This window comes from Martes martes, assembly GCF_963455335.1.
Source record: "Martes martes genome assembly, chromosome: 12".
NCBI classification, from domain to species: Eukaryota; Metazoa; Chordata; class Mammalia; order Carnivora; family Mustelidae; genus Martes; species Martes martes.
Window position 1 is genome coordinate 84,340,592 of NC_137900.1, and position 23,495 is coordinate 84,364,086.

General features: G+C 40.0%; 3 protein-coding genes across 3 annotated transcripts in view; all 3 read left to right on the forward strand.

The window, feature by feature from the left end:
- LOC308353404 (olfactory receptor 1L3-like) overlaps positions 1-23,495 on the forward strand; it is a gene marked incomplete at both ends in the record, with an annotated part of 52,460 nt that overhangs the window by 14,589 nt on the left and 14,376 nt on the right. The window lies entirely within an intron of this gene.
- On the forward strand, positions 1,343-2,272 carry LOC308353542 (olfactory receptor 1L6-like; the record flags this gene model as incomplete). Its single annotated transcript, XM_080820436.1, has 1 exon — positions 1,343-2,272. One exon carries the CDS (start codon positions 1,343-1,345, stop codon positions 2,270-2,272), a length of 930 nt encoding a protein of 309 aa, XP_080676562.1.
- On the forward strand, positions 22,547-23,476 carry LOC308353541 (olfactory receptor 1L6-like; the record flags this gene model as incomplete). The annotated part of the gene is made up of 1 exon (XM_080820435.1): positions 22,547-23,476. One exon carries the CDS (start codon positions 22,547-22,549, stop codon positions 23,474-23,476), a length of 930 nt encoding a protein of 309 aa, XP_080676561.1.

A 23,495-nucleotide genomic window follows, 5' to 3' on the forward strand; every position in this document is an offset into this window, starting at 1 on the left:
GACAGGGCCCTACCCTCCTGGAATTAAGATTCTGGGCCTCCCTGTGTCCATGGTGTCTCATTGTGCCCTTCCCAGTAGGAGAAATCACTTTGTTCCAAATCCAAAGTTCCAAGCACTTGGGAGAAAAATAGATGCTTCAGAAGCTCATGCTTCTTTTCCTTAGAAAAATGCCTAGAGAGATGCAGACAGTGTGGGTCCTTTCCAACATTACAACGGATTTTATTTCAGTGCTTTAAACATGGGAGGGGGGGAATCATTGGAACTCAGTGTCCTTGAATGTAGACTTCCTCTCATGCATCTTCCCTTACCTGTTTCTCCCTTTACCTGGAGTCAGTGACACACATCTGCAAATCTCTCCCTGAGTTCTGCTCTGGAACTGACCCTGACCCTAGGCAAGGTGGACGTCAGGAGCCCAAGGCCTGAAGCACAGTGACTGATTCAGGATCAAGTCATTCTGGCCAATAGCCAGGGTTTGATCCTGGGCATGGAGGGTGGGTAATGGATTTCTGATCGTGTCCGATCAGAAAGGCAGCTGAGTCTCTGCCTTTATAAATGCTGACCAGAGCCACAGTTCCTTCCAAACTGGGTCCTACTTCATTCCTTCTGGATCTTGCTACTCTGCACCCATTTCAAGGGTAAAAATCCAGTTCCTGAAGCCCAGAACTTTACTATCCTCTCAGTATAAACTGCACCTTTTATATAATTTTCATGCTCAGACAAGCACCTATGGCTCTAGTCCACTCTAATCTACTGTCATGATATGCACCTGTTACTACTGTTATGACTTTCTTAATGCCACCAACCTGCATGGAATAAAAAGTTTAACCAAACCAGACAGAAGCCCTCCCATTGACAGAAAGTGGCCTGCCCCCCATACTGTATCATTTCACCTCCTGGGGGATTGTAGCCTTCCCAGTTTCATGACACTCCTGATATATTATTCCAACACCCCAACCCATTCTGCAAGCTTTTCCCAAAGAGGCTGGAGCTAAGAACATGTTCTCTAGAATATATATCTGTCTTTTCTTCAGTGAGAAGTTAAGATCTTCTGATACCATTTTTAGAAAGTCAAACAGAGAGAAATCCAGGCCAAAACAGAATAGTCTGAGGAGGTAAATTTAATAATTTCTGCCTTTGCTGATGAAGGAAATGAAAGTTCAGGAGGTAACTTCGTGCTCTGTGTGAATCAGTGACAGAGCCAGAACGGAAAGCCAGAATGCTGGGACACCAAAATCCATACTCCCATCAACTATACCAGCCACCCGCAGGAAGTTGTAACTGGAGATTCCAAGCCAGTACACATGCCTAACATTCCTTTATATTTTCTACTTGCAGGCTAACAATGTCAAGGGGAAACCAGAGCCATGTTGCTGAATTCCTCCTCCTGGGACTGACCAGTGACCCCAAAGAGCAGGGGTGGCTCTTTGCCAGCTTCCTCACCATGTATCTGGTCAATGTGGCTGGCAACTCAGTCATCATTGCAGCCATCCGGGGGGATGCCCGCCTCCATACCCCCATGTACTTCTTCCTCTCCAATCTATCTTTCGTGGACATCTGCTTTACAAATGTCATTGTGCCAAGGATGCTGGCAAACATGCTGAGCAAGAACAAGAAGGTCCCCTTTGCCCAGTGCCTCACACAGATGTATTTCTTTGTGGCCTGTGCGATCACTGACAGCTTCCTCCTGGCTGCCATGGCTCTTGACCGCTACACGGCCATCTGTCACCCGCTGCATTACACCACGACCATGAGCCCCCGGCGCTGTCTTCTGCTGGTGATGGCATCCTGGGTGCTGTCCCACCTCCACTCACTCACCCACACGATTCTCATGGCCCGCCTCTCCTTCTGTGGGCCCAACGTCATCCACCACTTCTTCTGTGACGTCCAGCCACTGCTGACGCTCTCCTGCTCTGACACCTCCGTCAATGAGCTTCTGGCCTTCACAGAGGGCTCCTTTGTGATCATGAGTCCCTTCATCTTGATCATTGTCTCTTATGTTTTCATCACCCGCGCCGTTCTGAGGGTCCCTTCTGGGGGAGGCAGGTACAAGGTCTTCTCCACCTGTGGATCCCACCTCACAGTTGTGGCACTATTCTATGGGACTGCCATTTCTGTGTACATTCGCCCCTCATCCACCTACTCAGTGACAAAGGACCGTGTGGTCACCGTTATTTATACAGTGGTAATACCTATGCTAAACCCTTTTATCTACAGTCTTAGGAACAAGGACATGAAACGAGGCTTGAGAAAGTTGACTGGGAGAAAAGAATAGAATACTCATATTCTGCTCCCTCTAGGAGTTTACTCATTGATTCAACAATTAAAGGTTAAGCACCTACTACCTGTAGGTACGAAGTTTACTTCTGTGACAAAGGCAAGATAAATCACTTCTGTCCTCAAAAGTACTTATAGTCTAGTTACCAGAGAGGAAAAGACTGCCAACATCTGACTATAATCAGAATTTTACTTTCTTTTTAATAAAATTAAATATAATAATTATAAATATTTTAATAGGTTGTAAAATAATCCCTCCACCCCTCCCTTCTTCCCTTATCCCTTCCTTCTTATAATCTCTAGTTCATGCATTTTATGTAATTTGCCAGTATAAACCAATATGTTTAACCATAAAAAAATAAGGAAGAAATGCTTCTCCATGTGTATTTTCAACAATTTAGTCATATGGTTTAATACCAAATAAGTCATCAATTCCACACAAGATTTCCTTGGACCTGCACAGATTTGCTTAGTAAAATATAATACAAATATAAATATAACAAAGCTCTAACTGTTGACAGCTGTTTACTTCATGGTTTAAGGGGTAATGGACTAACCTGGCATGGTAAAAAGCTCTAGGATTCTAAGTCAAGAAACTTTAAATTAGGTCACAACTTGGCCTTTTGTGAAGAAGGCTATCACTCTCTCTAAGTCTCATTTCCCTCAGTGACAAAATAGGCATCTGTGTGGAGTCGATCCTAGAAAGGGCAGTCAGACCCAAAAATGGGTGATGAGAGTATCCTTACAGAGGGGTGATTCGGTATGTCCTGAATCCAAGTAGAGTGAAGATGGCAAACCTATTGGGAGCTTGCTTTTGGAGACGTAGCAGATTCCAGGACTGGAGCAGAGAAAAAATGAGATGATCCTGGAACATCCTGAGATATAAAACAAGAAAGTGCCCACCATCTGGAGAATGGTGGGAATATATCAAAAGGACACAGAAGACATAAACTGTAACTCACTGAATAAGGTTAAGAAACATGAGTCCATACTAATATAGATACATGAATAGATGGGAAGAATTTTGATGAGGAATGGGATAGTTACAGCATTTCATAAAATATTTGTTGCTAACAAAGAGGAAAAGTAACTTTGCAGAGAAGTCTCTCAGATGCCATTTTAATCAAGTAATCAAAATGAACATCAGCAGTAATGGGACAATTCAAAATTATGTGCCGCCTGATAGGATGCAATGAGAATAAAATGTCACTTCTATGATATTCCTGCCAAAAATGGATAGGCTGAATCTAGTCATGAAGAAGCAAAAAATAAACCACATTGAGGGCCATTCTAGAAAACAAGCACCCCATAATATTCAAAGATGTCAAGTATATGAAAGTCAAGGAAAGTTTGTGAGATTATTCTAGACTGGGGGACACAAGTTAAATGTAATACAGGATTCTGAACTGGGTATTTTTATTATTCCTTTTGCTATGAAGACATTATTGGGACAAGCAGTGAAACTTGATGTGGTAGATATGTAATGTATTAATGTTAATTTCCTGATTTCTAGATTTTAATGGTTTATTGTAGTTATGGAGGAGAATGTCTTTGTTTGTAGGAAATACATACTAAGGGAGGGAGACGGGTCATCAGGCTGTCAACTTAATCTTAAATGTTTTGTGCCATAATCTCATTTTTCTGTAATTCTGAGACTGTTTCAAAATTTTATACAGTACTTTAATCCACTAAAAACCTTCAATGTTACAAGAATATCAAACTGAGTGACCATTTCTGAAGAAAATGAAATACTGAAATACATATCACTGTCATAAAAATTTATTTCCATGAAATAAAGAAGTGATAAATATTTTACAGCAAATTATTATATCGTACTGACTTTGTGTAGTAATAAAACTTCTTGTTATTTTAATTTCAATCATTTTATTCATTTACATAGTGTGTTGGATTGAGTGTTAGCAACTTTACCACCATGCTAGAACTACATTTCCCAGAATTCCTTCCTCTCTATGTTCTGGGATAAAGTTTGCCAATAAAGGAGCTTATATGATATTTGGAACACAGCAGTGAAGTGGAAGACACTATTCCCTGGAGACAGATGCAGCTAAATGTGTGGACACACTAAGAATTTATAATAGTTCCTGAACAAAGTCATAAAACCACCTGCCTTGCACATGCAGACTAAGACACTCGGAGAAAACTTATCAGAGATTCTCAAGAGTTAAGGCATCTTCCAGACAAGCCTTTGAGAACCATCTGCTTTGGAATGTCAAAAGCAAAACAACAGGCCCAAAGTGGAGTCATTTATTTTAAGCGCTGTCACCAAATTGGGGTTTAACTTAATTACGATTTTGGCTCTCCCAGAAATGGAATCTTACACCAGTCAACCAGGAATCACCTGATCAGCACTAATTAGGTAATACAACAGAAAGACCCCTACCATCCCCTAAAGGAAAGCCTTTGCAATAACTGACCCACTTTTCTTCTTTTCTTTCCTTTTTTGAAATACAGTTGACACACAATGTAACATGAGTTTTACCCTTTTGTCTAGTATAACTTCCTGGTTCCCATTCCCTTCTGCTCATCTCTCCTCAGAGCTGCATTCTAGCTACTAGATGGTATGCTGCCTAATTTGAATGGATTTTCGCTCAAATAAATTTATAATTTTAATGTCTCAATCTATTTTTATTTTTTTAAGTTTTTATTTAAATTCCAGTTAGTAACACAGGTTAAGCCACTTTGGAAATCAGTATGTAGACTCCTCAAAAGGCTAAAAAGAGAAGTATCCTATGATCCAGCAATTGGACTCCTAGCTATTTATCCAAAGAATATGAAAATACTAATGCAAAGGGATACATACACCCTGATATTTATAGCAGCATTATCTGTAACAGCCAAATTATAGAAACAGCCCAAATGTCCATCGACTGATGAATGGATAAAAATAGATAAAGAAGCAGTGGTTTGCACACACACACACACACACACACACACACACACACGTGCATGTGTGTGCACAATGGAATATTACTCAGCCATCATGAAGAATGAAATCTTGTCATTTGCAACAACATGGATGGAGCTAAACAGTATAATGCTAAGTGAAATAAGTCGGCCAGAGAAAAACAAATACCGTATGATTTCACTCATATGTCTCAGTTTACTTTTAACAGGTGCTTCTGGCCAAGATCTTCAGTGCCAATTTCTTTTACTTCTGGCAAAAGCTTCTCTGACAAATGTTCCTCTCATTTTTTCAACAATTCTGTAAGCCCCAAATTCTATATTATTTATTATATCAGGAATATTGAGTAGCATGTTTTTCTAATGGGTTGATGGGATTTTTAGTACCAAAGATGGCTCCAAAGAAACAGAAACTTAAGTAAAAGAATCTGGAATTGGTTCTCCAATCTATTTAGATCTGAAGCTAGTAATGACCTCCTTGCTAGTGGAAAATGGGACACAGTTTACTCAGGGAATCCATTAGTGACATTGTTAAAATCATTTGGGAGGCCAAGCAGCCTTAGCAATAGAATGTTATAATAAAAAGAAAGAGTATAAAAAGAGTGAGTGGACTACCTGCTTCAGAATATAGCAGAGAATTTTGAGAAAGAATATGACAAGCTCAATACTTTATATTTCAAGCTCAAGACATAAGTAGAAAGCTAAAAGATCTGATGATTTCCCTGAAAAAAAAATCCCTTCTTTCTACTGTCACAGGATCAAGATTAATAAAAAGCAAACTCAGAATCTTACCCAGTAGGTGACTGAATTACAGTGCAAATCAACAGGCTGGATGGGTGACAGGGATTAAAGAGAGCACTTGTGATGAGCACTGGGTATTGTATGTAAGTGATGAGTCACTAAAGTCTACTTCAGAAACCAATATTGCACCATATGTTGACTAATGAAATTTAAATAAAAAGAAACACACAAAAAAATAAACAAACAAACAAAACAATGCAAATCAAATTTACAGCCTTGTCTTTTACATTAAAGTCAGGGTATTTCTTGTGAAAGAATGATTTCCTGAAAATTGGAATGGGAAATTTTGGTAGATGGTGATGAATCAGAGTACTTGGAAGCCCCAAATGTCTGAGTCTCCTTTGCCACTTATATGCGGTCCTTTCTCCTCTCTCTGGGGAAGTTATCTGCCCCTTGTCATAACAGGCTGGAATAATTCCTCCGGAGGCAGTCCTCTTACAGGGGAGTGCTGATTCTTTTAAAGATCAACTTTCACCAACACTCCTCTCCAGACCCATAATCAAACTCAAATCATGGCAGAACCTATAGGAGAATTACCTATCTGCTCTGAGATGCCATCTGCAATGAAAGAGCAAGATGTTGCCTATTACTTGAGCAGAAAAATAGAGACTATTTGTAGGAATGGGTTCTAATGGGTATTAGATAAGGGAAGAAGGAAAATTATTTTGAATTCAGCTACAGGTATTGATGTCGGTGTACAAACCAGAAATTCTGAATTCCTTGTGATAGCTCAAGTAGCTGAAAATGACTCTAACAGTTTTCTCAGATGATTAACTGAAACCCAGACTCAATGTTAGCATACATTAAGCTGAAACTCCCTTGGTGTACTGTAGAGGAAGCATGGAGACATAGGAATGCTGGAATACATTTATATGCATCACCCCCTCTTTTTTTTAAAGGTTTTATTTATTTATTTATTTATTTGACAGAGAGAGAGAACACAAGTAGGCAGAGAGGCAAGCAGAAGGAGAGGGGGAAGCAGGCTCCCTGCTGAGCAGAGAGCCCGATGAGGGCTTGATCCCAGGACCCTGAGATCATGACCTGAGCTGGAGGCAGAGGCTTAACCTACTGAGCCACCCAGGCACCCCGCATCACCTCCTCTTAACGACATATCACACTGCAGGGTCTAGAGGATACTTCCTTTACCAAAGCTTTGAGAAAGACATTGGTGAGGAAACCATAGGTACTTGAAAGACTCTGTAATGCATATTCTCTATAGACAGTGAGAGATGGCATAGAGGTTCTCTATATGGCAGTGATAAGTGTTACTGCCAAAATGGACTCCCCAAAGTCAATGGAAATGATGGGATCCCAGAGCAGAAGACAACAGGCGGTAGCACTGGTCTCCAGAGACAAGGTAGGCATGGTTACTATACTGGTTAAAAGAGATCAAAAATCAGAATGCATATATGCTGATGACCTTAGAGTCAGCAGCTAATGAATTATGGTGTCCCTAGTAATAAAACAGATAGGCAGCCCACCAAAGTCTTACTTGATTTGTATAAGAAAAAACTTCAAGGTCTGGTAAACCAAGGACTAACTTAAATCATACAATATAACTTAAATCATAGCTCATTGCCAATTCCAACTCTTGAGCCAGGGCCAAAAAAAAAAAAAAGTATACTTAAATCTTCCAAGTTGCCTTCCCCACAGAGACTCACACCTATATACCAGGTTTACTGTGCTTTAGAAAAGGAAATACCCAGATTGTAGGAAATTACTAGACACTGTTTCTAAACTGACACTAATTCCCGCAAACCCAAAATAGCATTGTGGTTGACCAATCAGAGTGGGGTTTATGAAATAAAGTCAGGTGATCATTTCATTTTAGTTACAATTAAGTTTTAGCTCAGATCCATCTCAGAGTAAACCCAGCAGAAAGTGAAAACAGGATTCACCACCACTGTGGGAGAAAAATATTGTTGAGTGGTTGTGGTAGGCTAAAAAATGGCTTCTGAGGATATCTAAGTCCTAATCCCCAGAACCTATGAATAGGTTAACTTATATGGCATAAGGCATTTTGCAGGTGTGACCAAGTGAAGATTCTGAGATGGGATAGCTATTCTGGATTATGCAGGTAGGCCCACTGTAAACACAAAAGTCCTTATAAGAAAGATACAGGAGAATCAGAGAGAGAAGTAGATGTGAGGATGGAAGAAAGAGCTTGGAGTGATCTGAGCAAGGGCCATGAGCCAAGGAACGCAGGTAATCTCAAGAAACTGAAAAAGACAAGAAAACAGACTCTCCAAACCTCCAGAGGGAACACAGCCCTGCTAACCCTATAAATTTTGACTTCTGACTTCTCAAACTATAAGAGAATGTATCTGAGCTATTTTAAGCCACTAAGTTGTGGTATTTTGTACAGCAGCAATAGGAAATTAATACAGTGGTCAAGAGCATGGACTCTGGCTAAACAGCTCTGAGTTTGAATCCTAGATTTACTACTTAACAGCTCTTTGATCTAAGGAAAGTCATTTCACTCAACTTCAGTTTCTTCACAAGTAATATGGGTAAAATACCCAAAATGATTGATTCAGGCAAGAATCTAAAGCTAAGCTAAAACCATTCAGTAGAAGGTTGCTGAGGAAAAAAAGGGTAGTCAAACTGTCTCAAATCTCACCCCACTCATTACTTACTAATTTGCAAAGGAGAAATTTTGCAGTAAAAATTACAGTAACAGATCTGCTGGTCACCATCTTAACAAAGTTACCAAACTCACATGAGCACTAGGAGGGCCCAATATTAGATTCCTACTGATGTGAGCCATCTGCACCTACTAAAGATCTCCTGTGTAGTATTCTGGTCAAAACATTTAACCTAAGGGTGCCTGGTTGGTTCAGTTGTTTAAGCGTCTGCCTTTGGCTCAGGTCATGATCTCAGGGTCCTGGGACTGAGCCCTGCTCAGTGAGGAATCTGCTTTTCCTTCTCCCCCTTCCCCCCTCTTCATGCTCTCTCTCTCTCAAGTAAATAAATAAAATCTTTTTTAAAATGTTTAACCTAAGTTGAATCACGTGCAAAAAATCAGAAAAATAGAGAATGTGCAACATTCTGTGAGGCAACTGGCCTGGATTCTTTAAGAAGAGACAGTATCAGGAAAAGCAAACAAACTTTAAGTGGGGATGTTGTTTGTTCCCTTGTTAGAAGAGACAAAAGAAACAGAAGAGCCCAATGCAATCCATTCACCATGACCAGAGTCCAGATTGGAAAACTTGGACCCCTGCATACTGGATGACATGTAGAATCTGTGTTCACTTTCTTGGTTACAATTGTTTGGGGGTTCAGGGGAGATGCCTGCTGAATGTACCTAAAGGGGAAATTGTATGTTTCTTCAACTTACTCTCAATAGCTCGGCAAAAAATCAATTGGCAATAGAAAGGAAGGAACCAGTTGTGCCAAAAGGTTAACCTGTGGATCTGTGCGAAGTATATACAAGTGTTTGTTGCAATATTCTTTCCATTTTTTGTGAACTTGAAACTTTTCCACATAAAACTTTGGAAACAAAAACAGAAGTTAGATCATATCCCTCCTCTGCTCAAAACCCTACTATGACCCAACAGCTTCACAATGCACTTAGAGAAAGAACCAAGTCCTTGTAAGAGCGTACTAGACTCTACATGATCTGGCCCCCATACCTCTCTGCCTTCTCACCCTACTGGCCCCCCCCCTTTTTTTTAGATTCTATTTAAATTCAAGTTAGTTAACAAAGTATATTACTACTTTCACAGGTGGAGTTTAGTGATTCATCAACTGTATGTAACACCCAGTGCTCCTTACATCAGTTGCCCTCCTTAATGCCCATCACACAATTACCCCATATCCCCACCCACCTCCCATCCAGCTACCCTGTTTGTTTCCTATAGTTAAGAGTCTCTTATGGTTTGTCTCCCTCTCTGTTTTTATTTTATTTTATTTTTCCTTCTCTTACCCTATGTTCATCTGTTTTGTTTCTTAAATTATACATATGAGTGAAATCATATGGTATTTGCCCTTCTCTGACTGACTTATTTCACTTAGCATAATATACTCTACTTCCATCCATATTGTCACAAATAGCAAGATTTTATTCTTTTTGTTATCTAATATTTCATTGTATATACATATCACATCTTCTTTATCCATTCATCAGTCAATGGACATCTGGGCCCTTTCCGTATTTTGACAATTGTAGACATTGCTGCTATAAACACTCGGGTACATGTGCCCCTTCAAATAACTATGTTTGTATCCTAGATAAAATTTATAGTTTGTATACTAGATAAATATCTAGTAGTACCATTGCTGGGTCATAGGGTAGCTCTATTTTTAACTTTCTGAACCCCCATACTGTTTTCCAGAGTGGCTGTACCAGTTTGCATTCCCACCAGGAGTGTAAGAGGGTTCCCCTTTCTCTGCATCCTTGCCAACATCTGTTGTTTCCTAAATTGTTAATTTTAGCCATTCTGACCAGTGTGAAGTGGTATCTTCTTGTAGTTTGGATTTATATTTCCGTGATTTATATTTCCATTTGTCTGTTGGCCATTTGTATGTCTTCTTTTGGAGAAATGTCTGTTCATGTCCTTTGCCCATTTCTTGACTAGATTTTTTATTTTGGGGGTGTTGAATTTGATAAGTCCTTTATAAATTTTGGATACTTCTTTTGGCCCTTTCTTCATCTACTTCCCTCAGAAACACTGATCTCCAGTGTTCCTTAAGTAAACATGGATGACTTCCATCTCAGGCCTTTTGAATTCACCATTCCTGTTGTCTGAAATGCTTTTCCCTCAGATACTCACACATATCAACACTTCTTCTCTCTAAATTCAGATCTTACTCAAATGACACTCAAAATCCTTGGCCTTTCCCTCCTGTGAACACAGCTATCCCACATTTCCCAGCCTTTCTTAGAGTTAAATATGGCCAAAGAACTGAGTTCCACCAAAAGAAATGTGGGTGGGAAAAATGCACATCACTTTTCAGCCTGGCCCATTAGTGACACTGAGTATAATATGTGCTTGATAATCATTAGATGCACCTTGACTGGTCATGTCACAACTGTAAGAATTGTGCAAAGCTGGCTGAAGGGTGTAAAGTTTCAGTTATATGAGATGAATAAATTCTTGAGATCTAAATTGGAGCACAGTGACTACAGTTAACAGTACTGTATTGTACACTTGAAATTTGCTAAGAGGGTAGATCTTAACTGTTCTCACCAAGCACACAAAAATGCTAACTATGTGAGGTGATGAGTATGTCAATTAGCTTGATTGTGGCAATCATTTCACAATGCATACATATATCAAAACATCAAGTAGAATACCTTAAATATACACAAATTGTATTTGTCAATGACACCTCAATAAAGCTGAGAAGTAAGAATTGCTTGAAATCATTTTTCTGAGTTGAGGTTAATTAGAATACCTGACAAATAAAAAAATTTTAGCTCATAAATACTGAAGTATTCATTAGACTCTAGACGTGTCTATCACTCTGCTGGCAATTAAGTTGTAAACCAGATAAGTGAGAGGTCAAAGGGAGACTAGAGCAGCTGGTCCTACAAAGCAAGGAGAAGGAGAATGTTTACATGGGTGAGGAGCCAGTACCCATCATCACAGGGTACGAGAAAGACGATAAGCCTGAAACAATCCCACGCAGCTGAACAAGTCTTGCTGCTGCCTAAAGATGGATAGGGTGGTCTGGGCAGAAGTGAGCTTTTCACCACAGTGGTGAACCAGCAAATGACGGATGATATGGGAGAAGATTAATTGTTGAAAGAGTGACCGGTGATACTTAAGATCTCACCCAATATGAATGCTTTACTACCCTAGACTAGAAAAAGGGCTGAATATGCTGAGATTCACTAAGGGGGAAAAAAAAGAGCCAAAATATGTGGACTATTCATAGTCTCCCTGTGACTAGACCTTCCTAAGAATATCACTTGCCTGAATTACCTATCAGAATTACCATTACCTATCACCTCCAAATACTTTACCTGCCCTGAAAGCCTCCTATTATCACACCCTGCTTGCCCACCCAAGCATGGACTCTGCTCAAGTATGTGTCTCCTCCATCTAGATCCATCTCTCTACAACTCTCTGAGTTTCTCACAAAGTTCTCTGTATAATTTGTATTCACATCTGGCTGAAAGTAATGAAAAACATAACCACAATGGCTTAATAAGTTGGGAGGGGGTGTTTATGTCCTACTCCCCAAGAGATCAGAGGAGATGGTTGCTAGCATTAGATCCATGCCTCAGTGCCATCAGAGATGGTACATGACTCAATCTCTTGACTCATATGATGGCTACTTCCGCTCCAACTAAACTGTAAAAGAGAAAGACAGGGACGGGATAGCAATGTATGTTTACATTTTCTCATTGCCTGAGACTGACTCCTCCAGCTCAAAGAGTGGCTGAAAATCTAACGTATAATTTTTACAGCCCATATTCTAAAGGTAGGCAAGGAGAAGGGGGATTGGATCGGGTACTGGGTGAACCAAACTATGGCGTCTCCTTCACCCCACTCTGACGTGTCCTGCCTTCGCAGAGCTGGTAATCTACCAAGGAAAATGAAGCGGGAACACAAATAAAAGCATTCCACATAGAAAGGGAGTCTCCATGTGACTGTGCAAAAGCCAGGACTATATGAATCAAAGGAAGTACCAAATGAGTCATATTTAAAGGTGAGTAAATATTGCAAGCTTTCACAGCAGAGGAAGGCTAGACTTGAAAGACAAAATTTTCCAGGCAAGCAAAGATGAGGAGGCTAGGTAGATAAATGCCAAGTGAACAGCACGTGCAAATCCATACAGCAATCAGGTGCTAAGAATGGCAAGAAGCCAAGGCTGGCTATGGCCTCAGGAAGTACTGACAGGAGATGAAAAATAGGAATAACTAGCTCATGGAAAGCTATGGCTGGCAAGCTAAGGAGTTGGAATTATTTTCAATAAGTGTAGCAAGCCTAACATTCCAGCCTCATCTCTGTTCACTCCAACATATTCACTCTAAACTCGAGTCACATGGCTATTTTCAGATCCCCAGACACAGTGTGTCTGCCTGCAAGGTGGCCCCTCTGCCTTAAACGTTCTTCCACCGTTGACTCTTTAGCCATCTTTTACTTATACTTTCAAGAATCAGCTCAAGGGTCATTTCTACTCGAGATGCTTTTCTCAACCCATCTCTAAGCCCCAGTCTCACCTGACCATGAATTCAATACTCATTCTTCCCTACTCTTAAAACTCCTACATACTCCTATTGTATAATATCACTCCATGTTGTAATGACATGTCTCTCTCCCCTCTAGAATGTACTTATAGGAATTCACTTGGTGTGACTGATTTCTTTATTTCTAGCATCTACTATAGTATTGAATGAGTAAATGAACTGAAGGTTTAATCAAAGAAGCAACATAACTAAAGACAAAGCCAACTTATGAATCATTGAACACTATATCAAAATCCAGCGGTGTACTATATGTTGGCTAATAGAACATAATTTAGAAAAATAAAAGTTAAATAAAAATTTTAAAAGACAAAAGCACTTTCAGAGTATTTCCTGGCTTTTTCATCCTGAGAAGCTGATTGATGCAATGGCTGCATTACATCAGATATGGTAGGAGTCCCTCTTTGAGTCCTTCTGTTTGCTATTCCTGGGCATAATATATTCCTTTATCTGAAATCTTAAAACACTTTATAAATACAATTATTGTTTTGATAGCAGAGCAACAAGATTTTGTTCTGGTTTGGAATTACTTTTTAATTTCTGTACAAAAATTTTTAAAAGAAATATTGTGCCTGGTATATTATTTAACAAATGGTTTTGAATGCCCACTATGGGCCAGACTTTGCTAGATGTTGAGGGGATGCATTGGTGAACTCAAAAGAAGACAGGGCCCTACCCTTTAATGAGCCATTTCACTAGCCTAGGATGAGTTTGGTCAGGATCACCAGAATGAGGAGGAAGGTAGATAAATTTGTAGAATATCTGAAGATGGCCTAGCACCTTGGAGGAGAAAATGAGAGGAAGCCATGAAAGAACTTCCCAGGTGTAGTCTCCACATAACAAAGTAGAATATGTGTGGAATATAAGAGTGAGACAACCCTGAATTTGAACTTAGCCTTAGCACTTCCTAGTTACGAAACTTTCGAGAAGTTATTCAGTAAGACTGAGCCTCATTTCCCTCATCTGCAAAAATAAGAACACTGCACTTGAAGAGCTACATAAAAAAATAAATAAATAAAAATAAAACAAAACAAAACAAAAACACCATGAAATGTTATACAAGCATTTGATAAATTTAGTATTATTATTATTATTATTAATATATTCTTGAGTTAATTTAATTCTCCAGGCAAACCCCTCTGCCACACAGGTACTAAAATCTAGATGACAAACCTAAAATTAGAGAGGCTAAGAGTTTGCTCCAAATCACAACTACTCACTGGCTGACTAGAAACCAAGAATCTTCACTCTTAAGATCCTTTCCATGGCACCACACATCACTCCCCAGCATCCCAGGGATGGCCCCAGGTCCAAGGCTTCTCTATTTACCTACCTCAATCGCCTCAAAATCACAATGGTAACAAGCCACTAATTATGTGAGATTCAAAGAAACTTGTCTCCCTGGAATGCAGAGATTCCTTAGTCTCTACTGTTTTCCCAAGGCTTTGTTCTTAATGAGCTCCCCCCAGGGCAGTGGATGGAAAATCTGCCTGCCTCCTTGGGATGATTTACATGAAAGGCAATCACCTCCTTCCAGGTCTTCACCCTTCATCATTTGAGTACATCAGCAGAGGCTAGTGATGGTAGCTGGAGATGGGAGAAAACCCTGGGTTCCAGATGCATGAGTCTACACTGAAAGACTACTTCTCTCGAGGAAGAAAAGTATCTGAGATGACAATCACATACACAACATTCAGGGTGTAGTGAATCCTGTCAGCTCCCACACCAAGCCCGGATTGTATCCTTCCTTGCTTGATACGAGAGCTCTATATCCCCAGTCCGCATGTCCACATTAATCACCAAGGCCCCTGAGGCTGAGGAGAAGATGCCCGGACTCATGAATGGCCACCTTGGAGGTCACCAGCCCTCTTCTGAGTAAGTAGCTATTACCTTCCATCCCATCACTATGTCCAAGTCCTACAAACCCTGGAGCATTACAAACAAAGAAATCATGTTGTATGACATTTTACATCCTCTTTTTACTGAGGCTCAGCACAGCTAAAACCACAGATCAGGTCATATGCCTAAGCATCCAATGCCATGGTCTCCACACTCCTCTATTTCTCCTTCTCCATTTATTTAACACAGGAAAGATTCATTACTGGTGGGTAAGACCCCAAGGAAAGAAGTCCTGCACTGAATGAAACAGATGTAGCTGCTCTGATGCTGTCAGGGAGACCCAGCCTGGCCCCTGGTTGTCCCCAAGGCCAGCCCTGCTGAGGAAAGCTCCAGATTCTGTGGTCTCACTCTGACCTCTGAACATCTTCAGAATAGCATGGGCCATGAGATGACACAGGAGAGTGGTAAGGGAGACTGTGGTATTGGGTAAATCACTTGCTCTCTGGGCCTCAAGTTTTCCCTACATGAAATGAGCACACTGTTTTCAACTACATCTTCATAATACTTCTTCTCTTTTTTTTTAAATTTTAAATTTAAATTTAAATTTAAAATTTTTTTTAAATTCAATTAGGCATAGCACATCATTAGTTTTTTATATAATGTTCAATGATTCATTAGTTCAGTACAACACCCAGTGCTCATATCATGTGCCCTCTTTAAATAAACACCATCACCCAGTTACCCCATCCCCTCACCCACCTCCCTTTCCAAAACCCTCAGTTTGATTCCTGGAGTCAAGAGTCTCATATGCAGTAATTCAATCTGTAAAACACGCTGATAGCAGAATCGCTCTGATTAGAGAAAGAGACCCAGAGAACTTCCCATTCAGCCTTCCCCTCAGCTTCCCAATCCCTCTTGCGGAGCCCCTGAGTCCCCAGAGAAGCAGTTTGGAAACTTACAAAATGGGTAAATTCTAAGATTACTTCCATCTCCAACAACCTAGAATTTAACAAATGTCCCCTAGGAATTTACATTCTAAAAGGAAATACTTGACCATTGCACAGGAAGCTTTAGCCATGCCAGCCAGAAGCTCAAAAAGGACTGCAGATGGTGGGATGATTTAATTCCAAGTCCTGTTAGGTAAGGATTGGAAAGAGCTGGGGGAATTTCAGCCAGAGAAGAAACCGAGGGACATTGTCATTGTTTTCAAACTTCAGAAGTGCTATCATGGTATCTGATTCTTCTGTATTCCCAATGCTTATGTTGTCTCCTGGCACTTGGTGAAAATGTGTTAAGTGAATTATAAATCAATCCATCAACTCATGAAAGAAAAGCATACCTAACATCATTAACAAAGAGAAAGCCTGATAACAGGATGCTGGTACTGCCAGGCTTAGCAGAATGCTTGGCTCTTGCATTTCAATCCAAGATGTATGGACCTATCCAATTTGCATTGCAAAGGGACAGGGGGCACAATTTAGGAGATAGCAGACTCCATTTTCTGGCAATATTTCACACTCTGATGAGTAGAAAGGAAGAGAAATCCCTGAGTTTTATTTAAGACTTGATATTCTTTTTCTTATTCATAGACTTCAGATGCAAAGGGTTGACTTAACCACATTCCCCGGCTCATGGCATATTGCCAACACTGGGCCCCTTTTTCTTTTATTTGTTTGCCTCCTCACTCACTCATGAACACTTATACCCACTCCCCACTGCTGCCCTCCTCCATTCCAATATGTTTAGTGTTCAACTTTGTGTACGGATACCCTTGTTATTTCATTGCATTTTTAAATTATTTTTGAGGTATACAATGCGATGTATTGATTTATGTACACATCATGGAGTGATTACCATTTTTATTGCATTTTTAATTTATATAAAACATCTTGTGTTATAGATCTCATTCGTTTTCTTACTTTTCCCCCCTCAGATTATATCTTTAAAATCTATCGGTGTGGCTATGAGGAATTCTAGTAAGTCATTTCTAGACAGCTGCCCTATACCCACAGTGTGCTCCTATCATGTTTCCCAGCCTAGTGATGGGCAATCAGGTTGCTACAAATTCCCCATCACTGCAACTGACACTGCAGACACATTCTCCTCCACAAACTTTTATTTGCCTGTGTACCAGTCTCTCTGGGGTATCTGTCTAGGAGCAGGATTGTAGGGCCATGGGATATTCATTCACTTGGCTAAATCATGCCGGTTTGTTCTCTGAGCATTGTGTTACAAGTTTATTGTTTTATAAGTACCAGCTTTACAATCCAATCAGCAGTACCCAACAATCCCTACATTGCCACATCCCTTTGCAAGAGTTGTCTTTATTCTCCTTTCCAATGTTTGCCAGGCTAACAAATGTAAAGTGAAATCTCATTGTTTATTTTGCCATTACCAATGGATTTGAGCATTTCTTCATGGGCTTATTGGCCCTTTGGTTTTCTTGCTCATTTTTCTACTGGGATTCATAGATTTCTCTTTTTTTCTTTTTTTCTTTTTTTTTTTTTTTTTTAGATTTCTCTTTCTGATGTGAAAATGATCATTGTCTGTTACACCCATTGGTACCTCACCTGTTATACATTGTAAATATCATCTCCCAGCCTTTCATGTTTTTTCATGTTTTAAGGTTAAGTGTCTTATTCAAGAAGTTCTGCCCCATCTAGTTCATAGATATTCTCCTACAGTTTTTTTTTTCTATTAACTTGATAGATTCATGGGTTACCACAGACAAGTTCACAATCCATCTGATTCCACCTTTATACATGATATTAGAGAGTATTTTTTTATAATCTTCAAAATAATGAGCCAGTGTTCCCAATACTTCCAGACAGTCTATCCTTTCCCCCATTGGTTTTTAGTACCACTATTTTTCTGTATTAAGTTCTTATATAAATATAGGTCTCTCTCTGAGCTATCTAGTTTTTCCCATTAGTCTCTTACCAGTTCTTGCACCAAAACTACACTGTTTTTATTATTATGAATGTCTGTTGTTCTTAATCTCTAATAAGACAAATGCCCTCTTTTTCTTTCTATTTTCAAGTTTGACTTAGCTATTTCCTGATCTTTATTGTTATATGTAAATTTGAGACTAAATTTATCAGTGACTCTAAAAAAAAACAACAGATATTTTCATTGAGAGTGAACCAAACTTACAGATTAATGTGGGAAATAACATCTTTGTAATATTATTCATTCCATCCAAGAAGATGGATTTCTTTCCACTTATTTTAATCATCTATATGCTCTTTATTAGACTTTGCATGGTAGTTTTATCTATTCTTAGATAAATTCCTAGTGCTTTAGAGTTTGTTCTACAACAGTGAATAACATCTTATTTATTACTACATATTCTGATTAGTTATTTCTAGTCTATTATATTGGTTATTTATATTCTATTCCGGAGAGATGCTATGGATTTTTTAAGTTGATTATGTATCCAGCCACTCTGCTGAACTCACTTATTGGTTCTAATAGTTTGTCAATTGATTCTATTCTTTTTTTCCAAGATGATCCTATCTTCTTTAAATAATGAAAGTTTTATATTTTTTCCTTCCATCCCTTTACCATCATTTTCTTTTCTTATAGTGTTAGACAGAATTCCCAATAGTATATTTAACATTTGTGGTGGTAATGGGTATCGTAGTCTTGCTTCTCATCTTTTTTTTTTTCAATTTTTTATTTCTTTTCAGCATAACAGTATTCATTGTTTTTGCACCACACCCAGTGCTCCATGCAATCCGTGCCCTCCCTAATACCCACCACCTGGTTCTCCCAACCTCCCACCCCTGCCCCTTCAAAACCCTCAGGTTCCATTCGTCCGTTGTTTTATGCTTCTCATCTTTAAAGGAATACATTTAAGGTTTATCCATTTAGTGTAGGGTTTGGGTGTAGGTAGCTTTTACCAAATTAAGAATATTCCCTGTTCCTAATTTTCTAACAGAGGTCAGTGTAAACAGATGTTGAACTTTGTAAAATTCTTGTACTGTTTTGATAAAAATTATCATGCAATATTATCCCCCTTTCTTTTATTAACATGAAGAAGTATTTGAAGGAGTTTTGTGAAATCTCCATTACTGGGACAAATCCCACTTGTTCATGATCTAATATTTTTAGTACTATCTTGGATTCATTTAACAATTGCTTTATTTAAGATTTTACATATTTAAGATTATGTTCATTAAAAAAATGGACTTAGAGTTTTCTTCTCTTATTTTTATTCTGGTTTTGGACTCAGTATTACACTAACATTATAAAATGGGCCAGAAGGTCACCCTCTTCCCTCTGTTTACTAGTTTCTGGAACAATTTGCATAAAATAGAATTAGCTATTTTGAAAGTTTGGCAGAACTTAACTTAAAGTCATTTGGGCCAGATATTTTTGAAAGGGAAGGTTTTTGACTACCATTTATACTTTCTCAATAATTCATTAGTCTATTCAAATCATTCTTGTACAATTTATATATTTCTAGAAGAATGTACCCATTTCACTTAAAATTTTCAGAAAATTTTCTATTGTATAAGACTTATTATCTCTAATGCCTAAAATAATTTCTCCTACCTTGATGATTTTTTTTTCATGCATTCTTTTTTTGTGTGATTTTTCTTGCCAAGGGGTCTATTTCATTGATATTTTGTAGGACTTCTATATAGTTTCCTAGGGCTCCTACAACAAATTACCACAAGCTTGATGGCTTAAAACAACAGAAATTTATTCTTTCACAGTTCTGGAGGCCAGAAGTCCAAAACCTTAAAATAAAGGGATTATCCTCAATTACCCAAATGAGCCCAGTGCAATCACAGGGTCCTTAAATGCGGACGGATGAGGCAAAAGAGAATCAGAGAGATGGCAACATAAGAAGGACTCACCCATCCTTGCTGGCATTGAAGACAGAAGGAGGGAGCCACTCACCAAGGAATGTGCAATTTCTAGAAGCTGGAAAAGGCAAGGAACTGGATTCTTCTGTGGAGTCTCCAGAATGGAACGTAGTCTTGTCAACATCTTGATTTTTTTCAGCTTTCTGACCTACAGAACTGTGAAATAAAATTTTGTGTTGTTTTAAGCTACTAAGTTAATGGTAATTTGTTACAGTAGCCATAGAAAACTACACACTCCAGTAAGAATTATCCTAAACAGAAAATCCTTAAGGACTTTGTTCCTTTTCCCTCTCTTCCCAGGAAAGGCCAATTTGTCCTGAGTCTGGACCCTGTCACTCTGTTTCCCCTCCAGCTTAGCACTTACTCTCCCCCCAGTGACCAGTTCCCCCTCCAAAACACACTACCCTGGCTTACCCACCCCTTACCGTTTGCCTGGTTTCCTCTAGATTACATCTATTATTTTTCAGCTGTACACAATTAGGTACAGAATACTAACAAGAAGTATCATTCATAGTATAAGCAACATATACATAGAATATTGTAGATCTCAAATACTTTTTCAGATATGTTGTCTTATTTGAACTTAACAGTAAACTTTAAGACATGACATTTTTTTTCCCCCATTTCCAAGGGTTATTATCTGAACCACTCTGGTTCCAATATCTGAACCAGAACTAATTTCCAAATCATGAATTTTTTTCCATCACCTCTCCTGACTCTAGGAGTCTAGTCTTCCAGTTACGAATTTAAAACCCACAGTCTTACAAGGAATGGTCAGGGATGACATTTCTGGTTCAATCTGTTGGCCAATATTTATTACACAACTACATGAGCCAGGTGGAAAACAGTGGGAAGCAAAAACAGACTTGAACCCTGCCTTGGTAGCGCTTTCACCAAGGACCTATCCAGATGCTGTATGGATGGCCTTGGTGGGCCCTTGCCTAGTGGAAGGATCCAATTCAGACCTTCTGAGCACCAAGTATCTCAGAGAGGAAGGAAACACTTCAGAAAACAATGCTGCTGTATGCATGCACCTGTTAAGATGCTAAAAGGGAAACAAAAAAAGCCTGAGTCCTCCTAAGCAGGGCCACCAATTTCATTCAAGATAACTAAGCATTAAAAACATATCATTAGTACTTAGTTTGTTTCTGACTCATTGTCAAAAGTACCAGAAAGATGGTGAGAAAACAAAGGAGTATAGGATATGGATTGCATCCCTAATTCTACCCTCTCTTACCTAGGATTACTACCACTACTTCTAGTCTCTCTTTTCCGCTGTTTTCTCTGAAGCCAATCCCATCCTTAGGCAGGGTAGACATATTGAGTATATATTCTGTGACTCAGCATCTCACTATCAATCCAGGTGGCTGCTGGCTGGTTCTAATTCTATGTCCCAATGGTTCCTTGTCTTGCCCCCACTTCAACTGAATCTCTACCTTGGTAGATAGATGACTAGTGCCTCAGTTCCTGCCAGGCTGGAGCCTTGGCTCTTGCCTTTAGGGAGGACCCATTCCTGAACCTCAGCACCTTTCTGTGCATAACTCTCAGTGTGTTTTTGCCAGAATATTGCATCTTCACACATTTCCATTGCCCACATTACTACCCCTTAGACTCTTCTTGCCTGTAAGAGCACTCATGATTCAGTTCCTCTGTGTCTTGTTGATGCCACTCACCTCCATAAAACACCAAGTTCAATGTTAGGTAACTATGCTCTCCCTACTAGAGACAGTTCTCCAAGTTCTCACTCACCTTTGACAGTTCCACACCCTGATGGACATGTCAGATTTCCAGGTCCCAAGCACTCCTAGTCTGATCTTCTCGCCCATAATTAAATTCTCAAATGCATTCCCAAACCACTTTTTTTTTTTCAAGAAAGGTTGGATCCAAGAATATAATCTCTATAGTAGTTATGTGATTGGTACAGGGAGAACTTAGGATACCCTACCTTCCTTACACCGGGGAAGCAGAAGGTAGAAATCCTGGCAAGAAGCACCAGGTAGAAGGAACTAGAGGTTAGCAGGCTGACCAGAAACTGAGGCCCGGGGCGCCTGGGTGGATCAGTTAGTTAAGCGCCTAACTCTTGATTATGGCTCAGGTGATGCTCTCAGGGCTGTGAAATGGAGCCCCATGTTGGGCTCCATGCTGGGCTTGGAGCTTAAGATTCTCCCTCTCTCCCTCTCCCACTACCCCTTCCCACCTTATTTCCTTCCTTCTCAAAAAATAAATAAATAAATAAAACACTCGAGGCCAAACAAAGCAACATATATGTCTTAGATACGACTTGGGAAATGAAGCGAAATGATTGCTTTCTGAACATTTTTCCAAAGATCGTTACCACATATTCTCAGAATACCCTAAGAACATGGGTAGTATACATTTTGTCTTTTGAATAAAAAACAAAAGATGAAGTACCATGTTCAAGTCCACAAAATTAGTCAGATGTAAAGTTGGAATTGAAATCAAGTTAGCCAACACCAATTCTGTGAAGTCATATCATAAAATATATGGTGGGCTACAAGAACTCCCCTTCTGCAGGGTACAAGTTGGAACAAGTTATAAGGTATCTCCTCTGCCAGACTGAAGACCTCAAGCCAGGACATACACCAAACATTCCTCCATATTTTTTACTTACAGGAAAGCAATGCTGAAGGGAAACCAGAGCCATATGACTGAATTCTTCCTCCTGGGACTGACCAGTGACCCCAAAGAGCAGGGGTGGCTCTTTGCCAGCTTCCTCACCATGTATCTGGTCAATGTGGCTGGCAACTCAGTCATCATTGCAGCCATCCGGGGGGATGCCCGCCTCCATACCCCCATGTACTTCTTCCTTTCCAACCTCTCCCTGGTGGACATCTGCTTTACAAGTGTCATTGTGCCAAGGATGCTGGCAAACATGCTGAGCAAGAACAAGAAGGTCCCCTTTGCCCAGTGCCTCACACAGATGTATTTCTTTGTGGCCTTTGGGATCACTGACAGCTTCCTCCTGGCTGCCATGGCTCTTGACCGCTACACAGCCATCTGTCACCCGCTGCATTACACCACGACCATGAGCCCCCGGCGCTGTCTTCTGCTGGTGATGGCATCCTGGGTGCTGTCCCACCTCCACTCACTCACCCACACGATTCTCATGGCCCGCCTCTCCTTCTGTGGGCCCAACGTCATCCACCACTTCTTCTGTGACGTCCAGCCACTGCTGACGCTCTCCTGCTCTGACACCTCCGTCAATGAGCTTCTGGCCTTCACAGAGGGCTCCTTTGTGATCATGAGTCCCTTCATCTTGATCATTGTCTCTTATGTTTTCATCACCCGTGCCGTTCTGAGGGTCCCTTCCGGGGGAGGCAGGTACAAGGTCTTCTCTACCTGTGGATCCCACCTCACGGTTGTGGCACTATTCTATGGAACCATAATATTTGTGTACATTCGCCCCTCATCCACCTACTCAGTGACAAAGGACCGTGTGGTCACTGTCATCTATACAGTAGTTACTCCCATGCTGAACCCTTTTATCTATAGTCTTAGGAACAAGGACATGAAGCAGGCCTTGAAAAAGCTGATCAGAAGGGCAGAATAGGGGCGCCTGGGTGGCTCAG